At 44.5% G+C, this 17,636-nt stretch overlaps 1 protein-coding gene across 1 annotated transcript in view; it reads left to right on the top strand.

Annotated features, from left to right (window-relative positions):
- CLVS1 (clavesin 1) overlaps window positions 1-17,636 on the top strand; it is a 158,208-nt gene that overhangs the window by 120,194 nt on the left and 20,378 nt on the right. The window contains exons 3-4 of the mRNA XM_070382354.1: window positions 1,728-1,838; window positions 6,197-6,432. Coding sequence (XP_070238455.1) covers window positions 1,728-1,838; window positions 6,197-6,432 — 347 coding nt within the window. The remainder of the gene's footprint in view (window positions 1-1,727; window positions 1,839-6,196; window positions 6,433-17,636) is intronic.

The following is a 17,636-nucleotide window of genomic DNA, read 5'->3' as shown; positions in this document are numbered from 1 at the left end:
TGAAACAAAAAATACACAAAGACCCGCAGAACGAAGAACTTTAATTGAAATTGTCTAGTTTAAGCTTCAAAATACTACTTTGTACTCTGTAAAATGTCTGAGTGTATGCTAAGTCACTTCAGTCGTGTCAACTCTGGAGGCTTATGTGCGAGCTAAGTTGCTTCAGTCATGTCTAAATCTTTGTGCCCCAATGGACTGCAGCCTGCCAGGCTCCTCTGTCCTTGAGATTCTCCAGGCAAGAACACTGGAGTGTGTTGCCGTGCCCTCCTGCAGGGGATCTTCCTGACCCAGGGATCAAACCCACGTCTCTTGTGTCTCCTGCACTGGCAGGCGGGTCCTTTACCACTTGTGCCACCTGGGAAGCCCGTAAAATGTCTAGAAATAGAGGCAAAATTATTGTTTGTCTAGATAGAGGCAAAATTATTGTTAAGTTTTTTTAAAGGTCAACCTTTAAGCACAGTTCCATGTACTTACATTGGAAACTAGGTCTCAGTGTAGAAAATTCCCAGGGAGCCTATAGACTCAAAGGGTTCTGAAAAAAGTTAATAACTCTCTTTCCTTGTTACTAAAAAAGATCCACACAGGGCATTTCATACACTGCAAGGAGCAGCCAGCGGCCTGAACTGTTAGCTCAGATAGGCGACTTCTGCTTTCACTCCGTCTTGCTAACATTCTACAAAGATGCTTGTTGCCGTAAAATTGACAGCCATAATGTTTGGCAATTCGAATCACGTTAGATGTTCCTTCTTTTTAATTCCATTAACAACAGAGAATGCAATCTTCGGAAGCCCTCCCTCAGGAGCACAGAACCTGGTGCTATGGGACTAGCTCAGGGTTCATGGTCAAGGTCCTTTGTTCTGCGGGTCTAATTAGCACCCAGAGCAACTTCTCAGTTTCTAAGCTTATGCCCTGAGCTGGATTCTGAAATTAGAAACATTTTAAAAAGTATTTATATTTCCTATATTAAAAAAACTAAATTTTACTTTATAAAAACAAATATTTATTATATATTTCTATAGTACATTATACTAATAATATACACCCTTCACGTGTTCATCTGCAAAAAAAGAGGATCTCAGTTAGAGGAGTCTGCTAGCCCATCAGTGAGCATGTGTCTGTCCCTGGAACCTACTGGGGGAGGGTGAGTCCCGGGATGAAATAAGGAGCTAGTTCTGAAATCGGTGAAAAAGAAGCCACAAATATTGAACATTGTCAGACTTTGAAGGACTTCAGGGAGCCCCAACTGTGAACAGCCTTTGAAATCCTTTTCCACCTGCTTCCTACACAGCCTCCATCACCCAGAAGGTTTAGTTATGGTCATGATCCCTCACCGGGCAGGGCTAGAGCTGGAAAGCAGAGATTGAGGGTAAACCGAGCCATCTTGTAGGGCTCGTGAGAACTGAAGCCTGGGTTCTCTGATGTCACAGAGAATCCCAGCCCCTTCACCATCCAGTGCAAATGTCCCAGTGCAGTGTCAGTGGTCACATGATTGTGACTCAGAAATGACAGGCCTGATGCATGAGAGTTGTGGAGCTGCAGGGGAACAGAGACACGATGGAACAGAGGGAACCTTAACAAACGGGAGGTAGGTGTGTTTCCCCTCTCTTCCACCATTCGCTGATGTTTCAATTCCTGAGAAGCAGCAGGCCCTCTAGGAGGCGGTCCTGCTAGGCCCATCTAACCTGTGATGCGTGCTGATCACTGTGTGTTTCTCTCTTTCCACCCAGGACAGCTTTCCTGCCCGCTTTGGAGGAGTCCATTTTGTCAACCAGCCCTGGTACATTCATGCCCTGTACACGCTCATCAAGCCATTCCTTAAAGACAAGACCAGGAAACGGGTAATGAAAGCAAAACCCAACAAGGGGAGGTTCAGAGGGACAACTGCAGAGCCCCTCCACTCAGTCTCCCTCTGTCTTTATTTTTCACTATGGTTGTTGTTTTTTTTTTTTTTTTTTTTGGCTTTTCTGCAGTCCCTGAGCTTTTGAGCCTCAGCTGGAGTTTTGCAAATGGCCTGGATTTAATCAATAATTTAGTGGCACTGGGTTAGTTTAGAGTCCCGGTGACAAACCAAAGGAAGCGTTGAAGGCATGCAAATGCCAGATGCCCCTTTTACAGTAAATGCTTGTCGGAGATGCCAGGTCAAACAGCTTCCTGTTCACCGAATATTTTAAGAACTTACGTTTTGTCCTGCGAATGTGTTATCTCTATGAAGAATGTTGATGGTTTGCCTTTTCCCTCATGACTCTTGGGTCATAGCTGCCAGCTCCATCACCCTTGAGGCCGGGAATGCATTCTTCTTTAGAAATAATAATGCTCACAGGAAAAAGGCTTTTAAAATGTTGATTGCATCAGCTGATGACATTTGGGAAGCCAGCATCCTCCAGCAGATTTTTTCCCCCCTGGCATTCTGATTAGCTGAGAAACCCAGCATTCTTTAACCTCTCTGAATCTCTGTTTCCTCATTTATAAAATGGAAAAACTAACACCCACATCACAGAGTGGCTGGGGTAATTTTATGGGACACACAGCATAAAGTCATTCTTGTAGGAGAGACTCCGGAACACTCATTTATCTTTCCTATTTAGCTCTCTTTTCTTATAAGAGTTCTGATTTCAGCTATCACCTAGCTCAGGGGCACCACCTTTTAAGGGAACAAGAGTCAGTCTTACAGCACCTTATATAGGCTGCTGGGCTTCCCAGGTGGCGCTAGTGATGAAGAATCTGTCTGCCAGTGCAGGCGACGCAAGAGACATGGGTTCAATCCCTGGGTTAGGATGATCCCCTGAGAGAGGGCATGGCAACTCACTCCAGTATTCTTGAGTGGAGAATCCCGTGGACAAAGGAACCTGGCAGGCTACGGTCCAAAGGGTCTCAAAGATTCAGACACAAGTAAAGCAGCTTAGCTCGGATATAAGCCTCTATGTCCCAGGAACTCTATGCTGGGAAGAGCTCAGAGTACTCAGAGGGGAATGATAACGTGGGGGATCCCTGCCACATATACACACTCTGCAGGGTTCCAAACTCCTAAAGCTCAGCTGTTTCCAGATCATTAGGAAACATTGCCATAGGGTATAGGAGGCAGGGTAATTCTCCTGTCCGCAAATGAGTGTGGAACCCGGGACTAGAATTGGCCAGCCTCAGGAGGCAGAGGCATTCTAGGACATTCTGAGATCTGTCTGGGGCTCAGGATGGTGATAAGAGCCGAGAAGTGCCTTATACGGTTCCCAACATGGCATCGTGCTTCCCAGTGGCCTCATCTTCTACTCAGGAAGGAGCCACGGCATTTCCTCCCACAAGGCAACCAGCATGTGTGCTCTGCCACTGAAGGAAGGGGCTTCCTGGTTCTCTGGGTGCAGAACAGAATCTGACAAATGGGGATTCCGCTTCCTACCTGATGAGTTCGTCCACCTCACATGACCCCCAGAGAGAGGGCCAGTTTCAACAACGTGCCTTTTCCTCTGAGAACTGGAAGTTTTGGGTGGGTACGTGGCTACCAGGACCAGTGTTTAGCTACAGCTTTTCCACATTTCAAATACTATAATTCCTCTACTGAGACATTCTGCAAAAGCCAGAATATGTGAATCTCTTAAAAAAAAATTCTTTTTAAAATTCAGTCATACTCAACCATCCAGTGTCAGAAAATGTACATTGTTTCCTGAAGTGCTACAGTATTCTTGTGAAGAATTTTAGTGCTTAGCTTCTTGTCTCCTTCCTCTTTCAATTTGGTTCGGTTCGGTTCAGTCACTCAGTCGTGTCCAACTATTTGTGACCCCATGAATCGCAGCACGCCAGGCCTCCCTGTCCATCACCAACTCCCGGAGTTCACTCAGACTCACGTCCATCGAGTCAGTGATGCCATCCAGCCATCTCATCCTCTGTCGTCCCCTTCTCCTCCTGCCCCCAATCCCTCCCAGCATCAGAGTCTTTTCCAATGAGTCAACTCTTCACATGAGGTGGCCAAAGTACTGGAGTTTCAGCTTTAGCATCATTCCTTCCAAAGAAATCCCAGGGCTGATCTCCTTCAGAATGGACTGGTTGGATCTCCTTGCAGTCCAAGGGACTCTCAAGAGTCTTCTCCAACACCACAATTCAAAAGCATCAATTCCTCGGCACTCAGCCTTCACAGTCCAACTCTCACATCCGTACATGACCACAGGAAAAACCATAGTAAATGATGTCATTACATCACAAGTTAAAATTCAGTACAACAGGGCAAGGTAGGGAGTAAGGCTCTGCCTTCCAATGCAGGGGCCGCAGGTTTGATACCTGATCAGGGAACTAAGGTCTCATATGCTGCAGAGTGTAGCCTAAATTTTATTTTATAAAAAGCAAATATTTATTATATACTTATATAGTACATTATACTAATAATATACACCCTTCAGACATGTTGTGAGTTACGTTCCAGACCACAGGAAAAAAGCAAGCATCATGAAAAAGCAAATCACATGTATGTTTTTTTTTCTGTTTCCCAGTGTATAAAAAAGTTACATTTACACTATACTGTAGTCTATTAAGTGTGCAATAGTATGTCTAAAAAATGTTCATACTTTAATTAAAAGTACAAAACAACAACAAAAATTATAATAGTTATATCAAAGATCACTGATCACAGATCACCATGACTAATATAATAATAATGAATGAGTTTGAAATATTAAGAGAATTATCAAAATGTGACATAGAGACACAAGGTTTGCTAACACTTTAGAAAAAGGGCACCAATAGACTTGTTTGATATAAGGTTGCCACAAACTTTTGGCTTACAAAAAGTGTAATATCTGTTAAGCGCAGCAAAGCACAATAGGCAAGGGATGCCTGTAGTAACAGTGTAATGTAACACTTACATGATATATTATTATACTATATGTACATATTTTAAAAATCACATTTATTCATACATTTCTTCATGGTTAAGTGTGTGCATGTGTGTGTATAATTGATGACCCTGTACTCAGGAACAATTAATGTGCATTGAGCCTGCAACATGAAGAAGTGTGGGAATCGATGTCATTATACAGATGCACTTTGAATAAACTTTCAGGAGTCAATTCCTAAATTACAGGCAATGGTAATTATCGACTTGTGGCTTATCCACTTTATGGATTTGTTTCAAAATGTTATTTGGGGGTGTTTTCTCCCCTATGACTAATTACATTACCATCCATTATATGCTTCAAAGATGCAAACTTGTTTGTTGAGGGTATTGGCAAATCCAGACAGAAATAGAAAACTGTTGCAAAAACATCTCACAATAAATTCCCAGGTCAGTTTCCAAGTCCATTGCTTAAGAAGTGACTGAGATAAGTGACTGAGATTTTTCCTTGTGCCCACACCACCCTGGGAGCTAGGAGAGTATTAAAAGGGTTAAAAAAAAAAAAAAAAAGGTCCCTTTCCTGAGCATCCTGCTCTTCCTAAGGGGGTTGTTTCATTATTGAGTTGCTTAGTCATGTCCAGCTATTTTGCCATCCTATAGACTGTAGCCCACCAGGTTCCTCTATCCATGGGATCACCCCAGCAAGACCACTGGAGTGAGCTGCCATTTCCTTCTCCAGGGGATCTTCCAGACCCAGGAATGGAACCGGTGTTTCCTGCATTGGCAAGCAGATTCTTCATGATTGAGCCAACAGAGAAGCCCTCTCCTATGGGGGAGAAAGACATCAATGAACAAATCAGAAAAACTTAGAAGTCATCTCACAATGAACAGTTAATTTGGAGAATCGGGGAGAGTCAAGTGGGCAGGTGTCACTGGGGCAGATTGAGGAAGCCTTTGCCACTAGATGTAGGCCTGGGAAGGATGGAGAACATTGAGGAGGGTCTAGAGGAAGCTTAAGGAAAAGAACAGTGCAATGTGGTGTGCATGAAGCATGATTAGGGATTTGGAGGGTCTACATTCCTACTCTTTTCATCTGCAGGGATAATTAAGAGATGACTATATGTATAAATTTGGACCATGGCCAAAAATACCCAATTTATTCACGAACTTCATTTTTAAGGACTATTAATTCAGCCCCTTTTCTGAGCAATAAATTAACATTTTATGAAGACTAAGCCACAGACACAAAATTGAATGCCTCTTTAAACTTCATGATCACCAACAACACATCTACTTTGTCACTGCTAGACTGTGTATTAGACTAAGTGCTCGATCATATGTTTTGGATATTTTTTCTCGCTTATTATTTTTTCTTTCCAGATTTTCCTGCACGGAAACAACTTAAACAGCCTCCACCAGCTAATACACCCTGAATTTTTGCCATCTGAATTTGGAGGCACTCTTCCTCCTTATGACATGGGGACGTGGGCCCGGACGTTGCTCGGTCCTGACTACAGCGACGAAAATGACTACACTCACACTTCCTATAATGCAATGCACGTGAAACACACATCCTCCAATCTGGAGAGAGAATGCTCACCCAAGCCAATGAAGAGGTAAGGTCTGGGTTAGCAGAGCCTTCCAGTTAGAGCTCAAGAGGCATTTTTGATATGGGGGCTATTTCGGGTAACCCTGGTAGCTCAGATGGTAAAGAATCTGCCTGCAGTGCAGGAGACTCAGTTTCGATCCTTGGGTCAGGAAGAACCCCAGGAGAAGGGAATGTCAACCCACCCCAGTGTTTTGCCTGGAAAATCCCATGGACAGAGGAGCCTGCCGGGCTACAGTCCATGGGCTCGCAAAGAGTCAGACACGATTGAGCATGCATGCATTGTGAGTTAAGTAATTGAAGACCTTTATAGGCACAGAACTTGAATAAAATAAATTGTAATACATTCTCAGCTGATTTCACCAAAATTGAAAGTAAATGCGGCTTGGCTAGCTCAGAAATACTGTTATCCCCATTGTATGAAAGAAGCAGTAGAAGGCTTGCCCCTTGGTCGTGTCGTGATTACAGTTCTGGTCTTGAGGGAGTCTGTTAATTCACACAGAATGAATGTGGGACCTTTGAGACACATTGGAGGAAAAAGCAACCTGCTAGAAAATGTTGCTATCATCGATGCATTTGGAACCATTTATTGAGCATTTACTTGGCCACAGGCACTGATTGGGCACTGGGAGTATGAAAATAAATAAAGACATAAAAGGAAAAAGACAGAGAACAGGGCCTTGGGAAAATCTGCCAAGTAAGACTTCTAGCAACCTGTTTCTACTGTGAGTGACAGCTGAGCTGGGCTCCGAAGGATGAGAATCAGCAGCCCAGGCTTACAGAGGGGGGAAAAACAAGACAGACAGAGGTGTGGAGGCTGTGGAGGGGTGGGATATTCTGGTGTGGCAAATTGGTGTGAAAGGTTCCGGGGTGAGAGTGGGAATGAAGTTCTACAGATGGCTGGTTGCAGGTGGGGAAGTACAGTGTATGCTGTCAATAGAAGACCACGAGTGAGGGCTTTTTAAATGGATATACAAATAATGTGCAAGTACTTTGTTATTATAATCAGTAAAGCCTTATTTTACCTTTTCAACCTCAAGTCCCCAATCTCAATCTCTATGCCTCCCTACAGGAGGGGTTGGACTGGGGTGGGCCTTTCTATTCTCTTTTCTGTACATTCAGTTCAGTTCAGTTCAGTTGCTCAGTCGTGTCCGACTCTTTGCAACCCCATGAATCGGAGCACACCAGGCCTCCCTGTCCATCACCAACTCCCGCAGTTCACTCAGACTCATGTCCATCGAGTCAGTGATGCCATCCAGCCATCTCATCCTGTCGTCCCCTTCTCGTCCTGCCCCCAATCCCTCCCAGCATCAGAGTCTTTTCCAATGAGTCAACTCTTCCCATGAGGTGGCCAAAGTACTGGAGTTTCAGCTTTAGCATCATTCCTTCCAAAGAAATCCCAGGGCTGATCTCCTTCAGAATGGACTGATTGGATCTCCTTGCAGTCCAAGGGACTCTCAAAAGTCTTCTCCAACACCACAGTTCAAGAGCATCAATTCTTCGACACTCAGCTTTCTTCACAGTCCAACTCTCACATCCATACATGACCACTGGAAAAACCATAGCCTTGAATAGATGGACCTTTGTTGGCAAAGTAATGTCTCTGCTTTTCAACATGCTATCTAGGTTTGTCCTAACTTTTCTTCCAAGGAGTGTCTTTTAATTTCATGGCTGCAGTCACCATCTGCAGTGATTTTGGAGCCTCCCAAAATAAAGTCTGACACTGTTTCCCCATCTATTTTCCATGATGTGATGGGACCAGATGCCATGATCTTCGTTTTCTGAATGTTGAGCTTTAAGCCAACTTTTTCACTCTCCTCTTTCACTTTCATCAAGAGGCTTTCCATACATTACACATAGCTATACGCACCCAGAGAAAATATCTAATATTGTGTATTGTGTGGTCTAGTTCGATAGGGCTGCTGTGACAAAGTACCGCAGTCTAGAATGGACCAGGTGCCTTAAATCAGGGGTCCCTGACCCAGTATTGGTCCAGTACTGGTCCAAGGCCAAAATACTGGTCCATGGCCTATTGGGAACCGGGCCACACAGCAGGAGGTGAGCACCAGGCAAGAGAGTGAAATTTCATCTGCATTTACAGCTTCTCCCTATTGCTCTTCCATCATCCCCGGATGGTAACATCTAACTGCAGGAAAACAAGCTCAGAGTTCCCTCTGGTTTTGTATTATGGTGAATTATATAATTATTTCATCATATATATTATAAGGTAGCGTGTTCACTTGCTCTGTTGTGTCCATCTCTCTGCGGCCTCATCGACTGTAGTCCACCAGGCTCTTTTGTCCATGGGATTCTCCAGGCAAGAATACTGGGGTGGGTTGCTGGACCCTCCTCCAGGGCATCTTCCTGACCCAGGGATTGAACCTGTGTCTCTTACATCTACTTGCACAGGCAGGTGGGTTCTTCACCACTAGTGACACCTGGGAAGACCCTATATATCACAATGTAATAATAGAAATAAAATGCAAAATAAATGTAATGTGCTGGAATCATTCTGAAACCATCTCCTCCTGCCACCCTGTTCCATAGAAAAACTGTCTTCCATGAAACCGGTCCCTGGTGCCAAAAAGGTTGGGGACCACTGCCTTAAACAATAGAAAGTTATTCTCTCACAGTATGGAGGCTACAAGTCCAAGGTTAAGGTGTCTGCAGGTTGGTGCCTTCTGAGGCCTCTCTCCTCGGCTTGTAAATGGCTATCCTCTCTCTGTGTCTTCACTGGGTTTCCCTTCATGCATCTTTATCTGTATCCTAATTTCCTCTTCTTATAAGGACACTAGTCATATTGGCTTAGGGCCCACCTTTTTCTGGGCTCCAAAATCACTGCAGATGGTGACTGCAGCCATGAAGGAAAGTTAGAACAAACCTAGATAGCATATTGAAAAGCAGAGACATTACTTTGCCAACAAAGATGTCTGGTCAAGGCTATGGTTTTTCCAGTGGTCATGTATGAATGTGAGAGTTGGACTGTGAAGAAGGCTGAGTGTCGAAGAATTGATGCTTTTGAACTGTGGTGTTGGAGAAGACTCTTGAGAGTCCCTTGGACTGCAAGGAGATCCAACTAGTCCATTCTGAAGGAGATCAGCCCTGGGATTTCTTTGGAAGGAATGATGCTAAAGCTGAAACTCCAGTACTTTGGCCACCTCATGCGAAGAGTTGACTCATTGGAAAAGACTCTGATGCTGGGAGGGATTGGGGGCAGGAGGAGAAGGGGACGACAGAGGATGAGATGGCTGGATGGCATCACTGACTCGATGGACATGAGTCTGAGTGAACTGCGGGAGTTGGTGATGGACAGGGAGGCCTGGCGTGCTGCGATTCATGGGGTCGCAAAGAGTCGGACGTGACTGAGCGACTGAACTTAACTGACTGACTGTTTGGTCAATATCTTAATAACCTCCTTAAAGATGCTATCTCCAAATATAGTCACAGTCTGAGATACTGGGGGTTAGGACGTCAACATATGAATTTGAAGGGGGACAGACATAGTTAATCTGTCTTTATGTAAGCTCCTTTGATGTTGGTAATGTAGGTGTAGCTCATGTTTTCAGTGCTGTGTCATGTTCCAGAAAGTGGATATATCACAGTGCAGCCATTTATCTTCTGATGGACTGCTAGATTTTTTTCTGAGCTTTTTTTCTCTGTTTTAAGCAGGGCTCAATGAATCTTTTTGATGTGCCTCCTTCGTTCTCATGGGAATGTTCCTCTGGGTAGATGTGGGGTCCTGTAGCTGCTGGGTCAGAGGACTGTGCAACTTAAGTTTCAATCACTGCCTAGAGACCCTCCAAAATGACCTCACTCCCATTTTGGGTGTGTGAGAATATCCCTCTCAGACCCATTAAAAGTGCTTGATATTAGCAGACTTCACTTTTTTTCTCTTGAGTTATAATTGACATAATGCTTCTGAGGTGGCTCAGTGGGGAAAGAATCCTCCTGCAGTGCAGGAGGGGCAGGAGATGTGGGTTTGATCCCGGGGTTGGGAAGATCCCTTGAAGGAGGGCATGGCAACTCACTCCAGTATTCTTGCCTGGACAGTTCCAGGCAAGAGGAGCCTAGCAGGCTACAGACCATGGGGTCACAAAGAATCGGACATGACTGAGCGACTGAGCACAGACAAGGTGTACAATATAATGATTTGACTTACATAAGGATGAAATGATTATCACATACATTTAGTGAACATCCCTCATTTCATATAAATACAAAATTAAAGAAATAGAAAAACCTTGGTTCCGTGTAATGAGAACTCTGAAGACATACTCTCTTAACAACTTTCACATATAACATGAGCAGTTTTAATTCTATCAATCATTTTGTACATTATATCCCTAGAACTTAATTTATCTTTTTGAAAAGATATTTTATTTCTTCACCTGCGCCAGGTCTTAGCTATGGCGTGAGAACTCTTGGTTGTGGCCTGTGCGATCTAGTTCCCTGACCAGGGATGGAACTCAGGCCCCCTGCATCTGGAGCATGGAGTCTCAGCCCCCAGAGCACCAGGGAAGTCCCCTTACTTATCTTGTAACTGAGAGTTTGTACCTCTTGACCACCTTCATCCAATTTTCCCTCCTCCTACCCACTGCCTCTGGTGACCACAAATCTGATCTCCTTTACCATGAGTTGTCTGTCTTTGATGCGGTTTTAATCATAAGCCTGATGGTAGGACAGCCATACGCTATTTTTGTTTTCATTCGTATTTTCCCACCAGACATAGTTAAACACAGTTATGATCTGAGTTTTGTAAGGATCATGGAATTAGCAGAGAAGAGGGACTAAAAGCCATCAGCAGGCTGATATGGGGGCTCAGGTGAGAAGATGAGGCCAGAACTGACGCTGAATCTGCAGAAGGACAGCTAAATTCTGGAGAAGTGTGGGGAAGGAGTACTAACGCAAGTTCGTGCGCCTGATACAGTGAGGCCAAACAAACGGAAACCTTGGAGTTTGGAGCCGAGAAAGGGTTACTGCAGGGTCCTGCAAGGAGACCGGCGGCTGATGCCTAAAAGGCCCTGAGCTCCCCAGAGGCTTTCAGCAAAGCGTTTTTAAAAGGCAGGTGGGCATTGAAACATGTATATTACCATATGTAAAATAGATGACCTGTGCAAGTTTGATGCATGAAACAGGGCACCCCAAACCAGTGCTCTGGTACAACCCAGAGGGAAGGGATGGGGAGGGAGATGGAGGGGAGGTCAGGATGGGGACACATGTACACCTGTGGCTGATTCATGTTGATGTACGGCAAAAACCACCACAATATTTTAAAGTAATTGTCCTCCAATTAAAATTGATAAAATAATTAAAACAAACAGAAAAAGTCAGGTGGGGAGAAGGGTGGTGTCGCAGGGTACTTGGGCAGCTCCTGCACAGTTCTCTGATTGACTGATGGTGAGGTCACAGGGTGGTGTCACAGGGGTTCACATTGTCAGTCCTTAGGTTCCAGGAGGTCTGGGGCTACGTGCTCAGTAGTTAACATCTTCCGTCTGTTGAAGAGGGAAGGGTTTTTCACATCTGCAGAACAGCTCAGGAAATGTGCATCAAATACTGTTACCTAGGTGCTTCAGAGAAGAGCTAGAACAGAGGATATGGGGGAGGGCCTGTCCTGGGAAGGTCCTCTGGGGTCCTGCTGGGTTTGAGGAAGAGCATCTCTGTTGGAGGTCTTCTTTTGGTAAACGGTAAACAGTGGGTAACAGTAAACAAAGTCTGGGAGGAGGAGAAGCTGTATATTTCCTGCTCGGTCATAATGATTACACTCAAATGTCTGGAACACCTCCCTGCTTGGATGGACGAGATCATTTACTCCCCAGGTTACTACCTTCACTGGGAAGTGGTGGTCATGGTGGCTGAGAGACTGTTGATTTTGTGGCCTCTACAGGGAAGGGACTAAGCTTAGCACCCGAGTCCTGACCACCCCTCAGTCCGGACTACAACACAGTGACAGCTGTAGTGACAACTCACACTTTGACACTGTTCCGAGCCCTTAGCTCATTAAATTCTTTAAGTCCTTACCACAACTGTAAGAAAAAGATGTTGTCTTTATCTCATTTTTACAAATGGGGAAACTGAAACATAGAGTGGTTAAGAATGCCCAAGATCACACTGTGAGTAAATGGCCAAGCTGGGTTTCAGACCTGGGCACACTGGTTCCCTGTTCTGGGTTTGTGCCCTCTCTAAGATAGGACACACTGCCTGCTTTTCCTTATACATTCTGTCCTCAACTCTTGTGCTAGGCTTCTCTCTCCAATCTCTGCATGGACAGGAATCTCATGTGGCCTGTCCCTACCCGATCTACCCTAAGACCATCACACCCTAGATAGGTCTAAACTTCCAAGGTGAAGGGCATGAAATTGGAATTTGCCACTCTTTCCCCAGATGATCTGAGTTACATCTCTTGGGTGACCAGACATGTCCTGGCTCCAAGTCCCATTTCTGAGTTAATGTTGAGAGTCAGAGGGGATGACACCCTCCATTATTAGCCAGTGAATTCTGGAGGGTAAAGACTTTGTCTAACTAACTCTTAATTTATCTCACTGCCTCCCCAAGAATCCAACTCAACATCCAGCACACAGTAGGCACAGCAGTCACGCTCTACATGCCCACTGCACTCTGTTGCTCAGTTGCTAAGTCATGTCTGACTATGTGACTCCATGGACTGCAACATGCCAGGCTCCTCTGTCCTCCACTATCTCCTAGAGTTTGCTCAAATTCATGTCCACTGAGTCCATGATGCTATCCAACCATCTCATCCTCTCTCACCCTCTTCTCCTTTTGCCTTTTGTCTTCCGCAGCATCAGGGTCTTTTCCAGTGGGTCAACTCTTCACATCAGGTGGCCAAAGTATTGCTCAGTGCATATAGATGAATTAATGTTGAGTAAAATTTACCATCTCCCAAACCCATTCTTGGTGCATTTGCCCAGTCACTTTAACCAGTGTCAGCTCCCAGATGGAAAGAGGTAATTCTCCTGCTCTACCAAGACTGTCCTGGATCTTGCCTCCTGGGATCTTCTAGGGGAGACAAGATGTGCCCACAAATAACTATATTTCGCTGCAGAGAGGTGCAATGAAGGAGGGGGAAGAATCTGCTGCAATGCTCTGAGGAAGCTGTCATTAATTTCAACCAGGAAGACTTGGGGGAAGTCTTTGGGGAGATAAGCAGAGCTGACCCGGGTTTTGGAGAATGGTAAAATACCAGGCTCTTCCATCCTCGGAATTCTCCAGGCAAGCATACTGGAGTGGGTTGCCATACCTTCCTCCAAGGGATCTTCCCGACGCAGGGACTAAACCCAGGTCTTCTGCATTGCGGGAAGATTCTTTACCGTTTGAGCCACCAAGGAAGCCTGAATATATCAGAGTTAAGATTCAAGACCATGCTGGAGAAGCTGGCAATTGCACACACATCTCATCACCCCTGCAGTCCTACTGTTCTTGGTGGACCCTTGAGGCTTTGCTTGGGGATTTCGGGCAGCAGCAGGATGGACAGAGAGGAGCCTGGTGCTAGTGATGCCAGCAAGAGGGGCTGCTCCTGCTGTCAGACTGTGCCTGCTGTCGGGTGCCTTGCAGACAGAGGTCTGTGATGGCTTAGCAGATTACAGGGGCAGAACAGCCAGCATTCAGAGCATCTTTTGACCCCTAAGGACCAAGTGTTTGCGTGTGCATGCTCAGTCTCTCAGTCATGTTCAACTCTTTTATCACTGTAGCCCACCAGGCTCCTCTGTCCATGGGATTTTTCAGGCAAGAATATTGGAGTGGGTTGCCATTCCCTGCTCAAGGGGATCTTCCCCACCCAGGGATCAAACCCGAGTCTCCTGTGTCTCCTGCACTGACAGGCAGATTCTTTGCCACTGAGCCACCTGGGAAGCCCAGAGGAGACAGGAAAACTGGAAACAACTGGAGGAGACTTTACAGGTCCTCTCTTCCAGTTCCCCACTCCATATGGTGGTCTGTCCTCTAGCACAGTCTGTCAGGCAGCCCCAAGTTGCACTGTCCAGAGATGGGCAGGCAGCTTGTGGGGCAGCACGTGCCTGCTCCAGGGCTTAAGGAAATGTCTCTATATTCTGATGACCCGGTGACCTGGGTCTGACCTCAGGAACAGTGCTGTCACTTCCAGTGGGTAGACATCGTCCATGATCCTAACCCTGCCATGCTTTCCAACAGTCTTCTGGCCCCTTGGGAACCCAATGGGCTTTTGTGAGTGTTCTTGGGGCCTGATCACTTTTCATTATGTGCTTTAGGAGCACAAATGGCCACTGAGCTCCAATCGTCTGGGAACAATGCATTCTGGCACATGTGTAAACTTAAGCTTGTATGAGGTTCTCAGTGAATAAGTGGTCCTAACACCTCTTCTTCCCCAGATAATTTTGGCTCAACACTTAAGCAGAAAAAACTTTAAAAAAATTATTAGTTTAAATGAAATTTTCTCTACATAAATTATTCCTAGAACAATCTGTTCTTTGATACAATAATGACTTTGTGGGCTGAGTTTTAACTTCTTGTTTTTCATTTTATTTTTTATAGTCTATTTCCTTGTTCTCAGGTCATTGGCTGTCACTTTCTGCTTTTGGGATGGTGTGGCTCTGAAGCACCTAATTTCCTCCTAATTTATTTATTACTGGAATATGTTTTACATACAGAAAGTAGGTAGCCAAACTTTTTTTTAGCCAAACTTTTAACTTCTGTCCAATTTTGTATTTTGAGAAGGAAATAGCAACCCACTCCAGTATTCTTGTCTGGGAAATCCCACAGACAGAGAAGCCTGGGGGGCTGCAGTCCATGGGGTCGCAAAGAATCAGACACAACAGTGACTAAGCCCTGAGTAGGCTTTGTATTAAGCTCTAATAAGTATTGACAGAATGTGGTCCACTGGAGAAGGGAATGGCAAACCACTTCAGTATTCTTGCCTTGAGAACCCCATGAACAGTATGAAAAGGCAAAATGATAGGATACTGAAATAGAAACTCCACAGGTCAGTAGGTGCCCAATATGCTACTGGAGATCAGTGGAGAAATAACTTCAGAAAGAATGAAGGGATGGAGCCAAAGCAAAAACAATACCCAGCTGTGGATGTGACTGGTGATAGAAGCAAGGTCCAATGCTGTAAAGAGCAATATTGCATAGGAACCTGGAATGTCAGGTCCATGAATCAAGACAAATTGGAAGTGATCAAACAAGAGATGGCAAGAGTGAATGTCAACATTCTAGAAATCAACAAACTGAAATGGACTGGAATGGGTGAATTTAACTCAGATGACCATTATATCTACTACTGCGGGCAGGAATCCCTCAGAAGAAATGGAGTGGCCATCATGGTCAACAAAAGAGTCCGAAATGCAGTACTTGATGCAATCTCAAAAACGACAGAATGATTGTTCGTTTCCAAGGCAAACCATTCAATATCACAGTAATCCAAGTCTATGCCCCAACCAGTACGCTGAAGAACCTGAAGTTGAATGGTTCTATGAAGACCTACAAGACCTTTTAGAACTAACACCCAAAAAAGATGTCCTTTTCATTATAGGGGACTGGAATGCAAAAGTAGGAAGTCAAGAAACAGCTGGAGTAACAGGCAAATTTGGCCTTGGAATACGGAATGAAGCAGGGCAAAGACTAATAGAGTTTTGCCAAGAAAATGCACTGGTCATAACAAACACCCTCTTCCAACAACAAGAGAAGACTCTATACATGGACATCACCAGATGGTCAACACCGAAATCAGATTGATTATATTCTTTGCAGCCAAAGATGGAGAAGCCCTATACAGTCAACAAAAACAAGACCAGGAACTGACTGTGGCTCAGACCATGAACTCCTTATTGCCAAATTCAGACTTAAATTGAAGAAAGTAGGGAAAACCACTAGACCATTCAGGTATGACCTAAATCAAATCCCTTATGATTATACAGTGGAAGTGAGAAATAGATTTAAGGGCCTAGATCTGATAGATAGAGTGCCTGATGAGCTATGGAATGAGGTTCGTGACATTGTACAGGAGACAGGAATCAAGACCATTCCCATAGAAAAGAAATGCAAAAAAGCAAAATGGCTGTCTGGGGAGGCCTTACAAATAGCTGTGAAAAGAAGAGAAGTGAAAAGCAAAGGAGAAAAGGAAAGATATAAACATCTGAATGCAGAGTTCCAAAGAATAGCAAGAAGAGATAAGAAAGCCTTCTTCAGCAATCAATGCAAAGAAATAGAGGAAAACAACAGAATTGGAAAGACTAGGGATCTCTTCAAGAAAATCAGAGATACCAAAGGAACATTTCATGCAAAGATGGGCTTGATAAAGGACAGAAATGGTATGGACCTAACAGAAGCAGAAGATGTTAAGAAGAGATGGCAAGAATACACAGAAGAACTGTACAAAAAAGATCTTCATGACCCAGATAATCACGATGGTGTGATCACTGACCTAGAGCCAGACATCCTGAAATGTGAAGTCAAGTGGGCCTTAGAAAGCATCACTACGAACAAAGCTAGTGGAGGTGATGGAATTCCAGTGGAGCTGTTTCAAATCCTGAAAGATGATGCTGTGAAAGTGCTGCACTCAACATGCCAGCAAATTTGGAAAACTCAGCAGTGGCCCCAGGACGAGAAAAGGTCAGTTTTCATTCCAATCCCAAAGAAAGGCAATGCCAAAGAATGCTCAAACTACCGCACAATTGCACTCATCTCACACGCTAGTAAAGTAATGCTCAAAATTCTCCAAGCCAGGCTTCAGCAATATGTGAACCGTGAACTTCCTGATGTTCAAGCTGGTTTTAGAAAAGGCAGAGGAACCAGAGATCAAATTGCCAACATCCGCTGGATCATAGAAAAAGCAAGAGAGTTCCAGAAAAACATCTATTTGTGCTTTATTGACTATGCCAAAGCCTTTGACTGTGTGGATCACAGTAAACTGTGGAAAATTCTGAAAGAGATGGGAATACCAGACCACCTGACCTGCCTCTTGAGAAATTTGTATGCAGGTCAGGAAGCAACAGTTAGAACTGGACATGGAACAACAGACTGGTTCCAAATAGGAAAAGGAGTTCGTCAAGGCTGTATATTGTCACCCTGTTTATTTAACTTATATGCAGAGTACATCATGAGAAATGCTGGACTGGAAGAAACACAAACTGGAATCAAGATTGCCGGGAGAAATATCAATAACCTCAGATACGCAGATGACACCACCCTTATGGCAGAAAGTGAAGAGGAACTCAAAAGCCT

This window comes from Bos mutus, chromosome 14 (genome assembly GCF_027580195.1).
Source record: "Bos mutus isolate GX-2022 chromosome 14, NWIPB_WYAK_1.1, whole genome shotgun sequence".
Taxonomy (NCBI): Eukaryota; Metazoa; Chordata; class Mammalia; order Artiodactyla; family Bovidae; genus Bos; species Bos mutus.
Note: the sequence above shows the minus strand (reverse complement) of the source record. Positions and strands in the feature narration are given on the sequence as shown.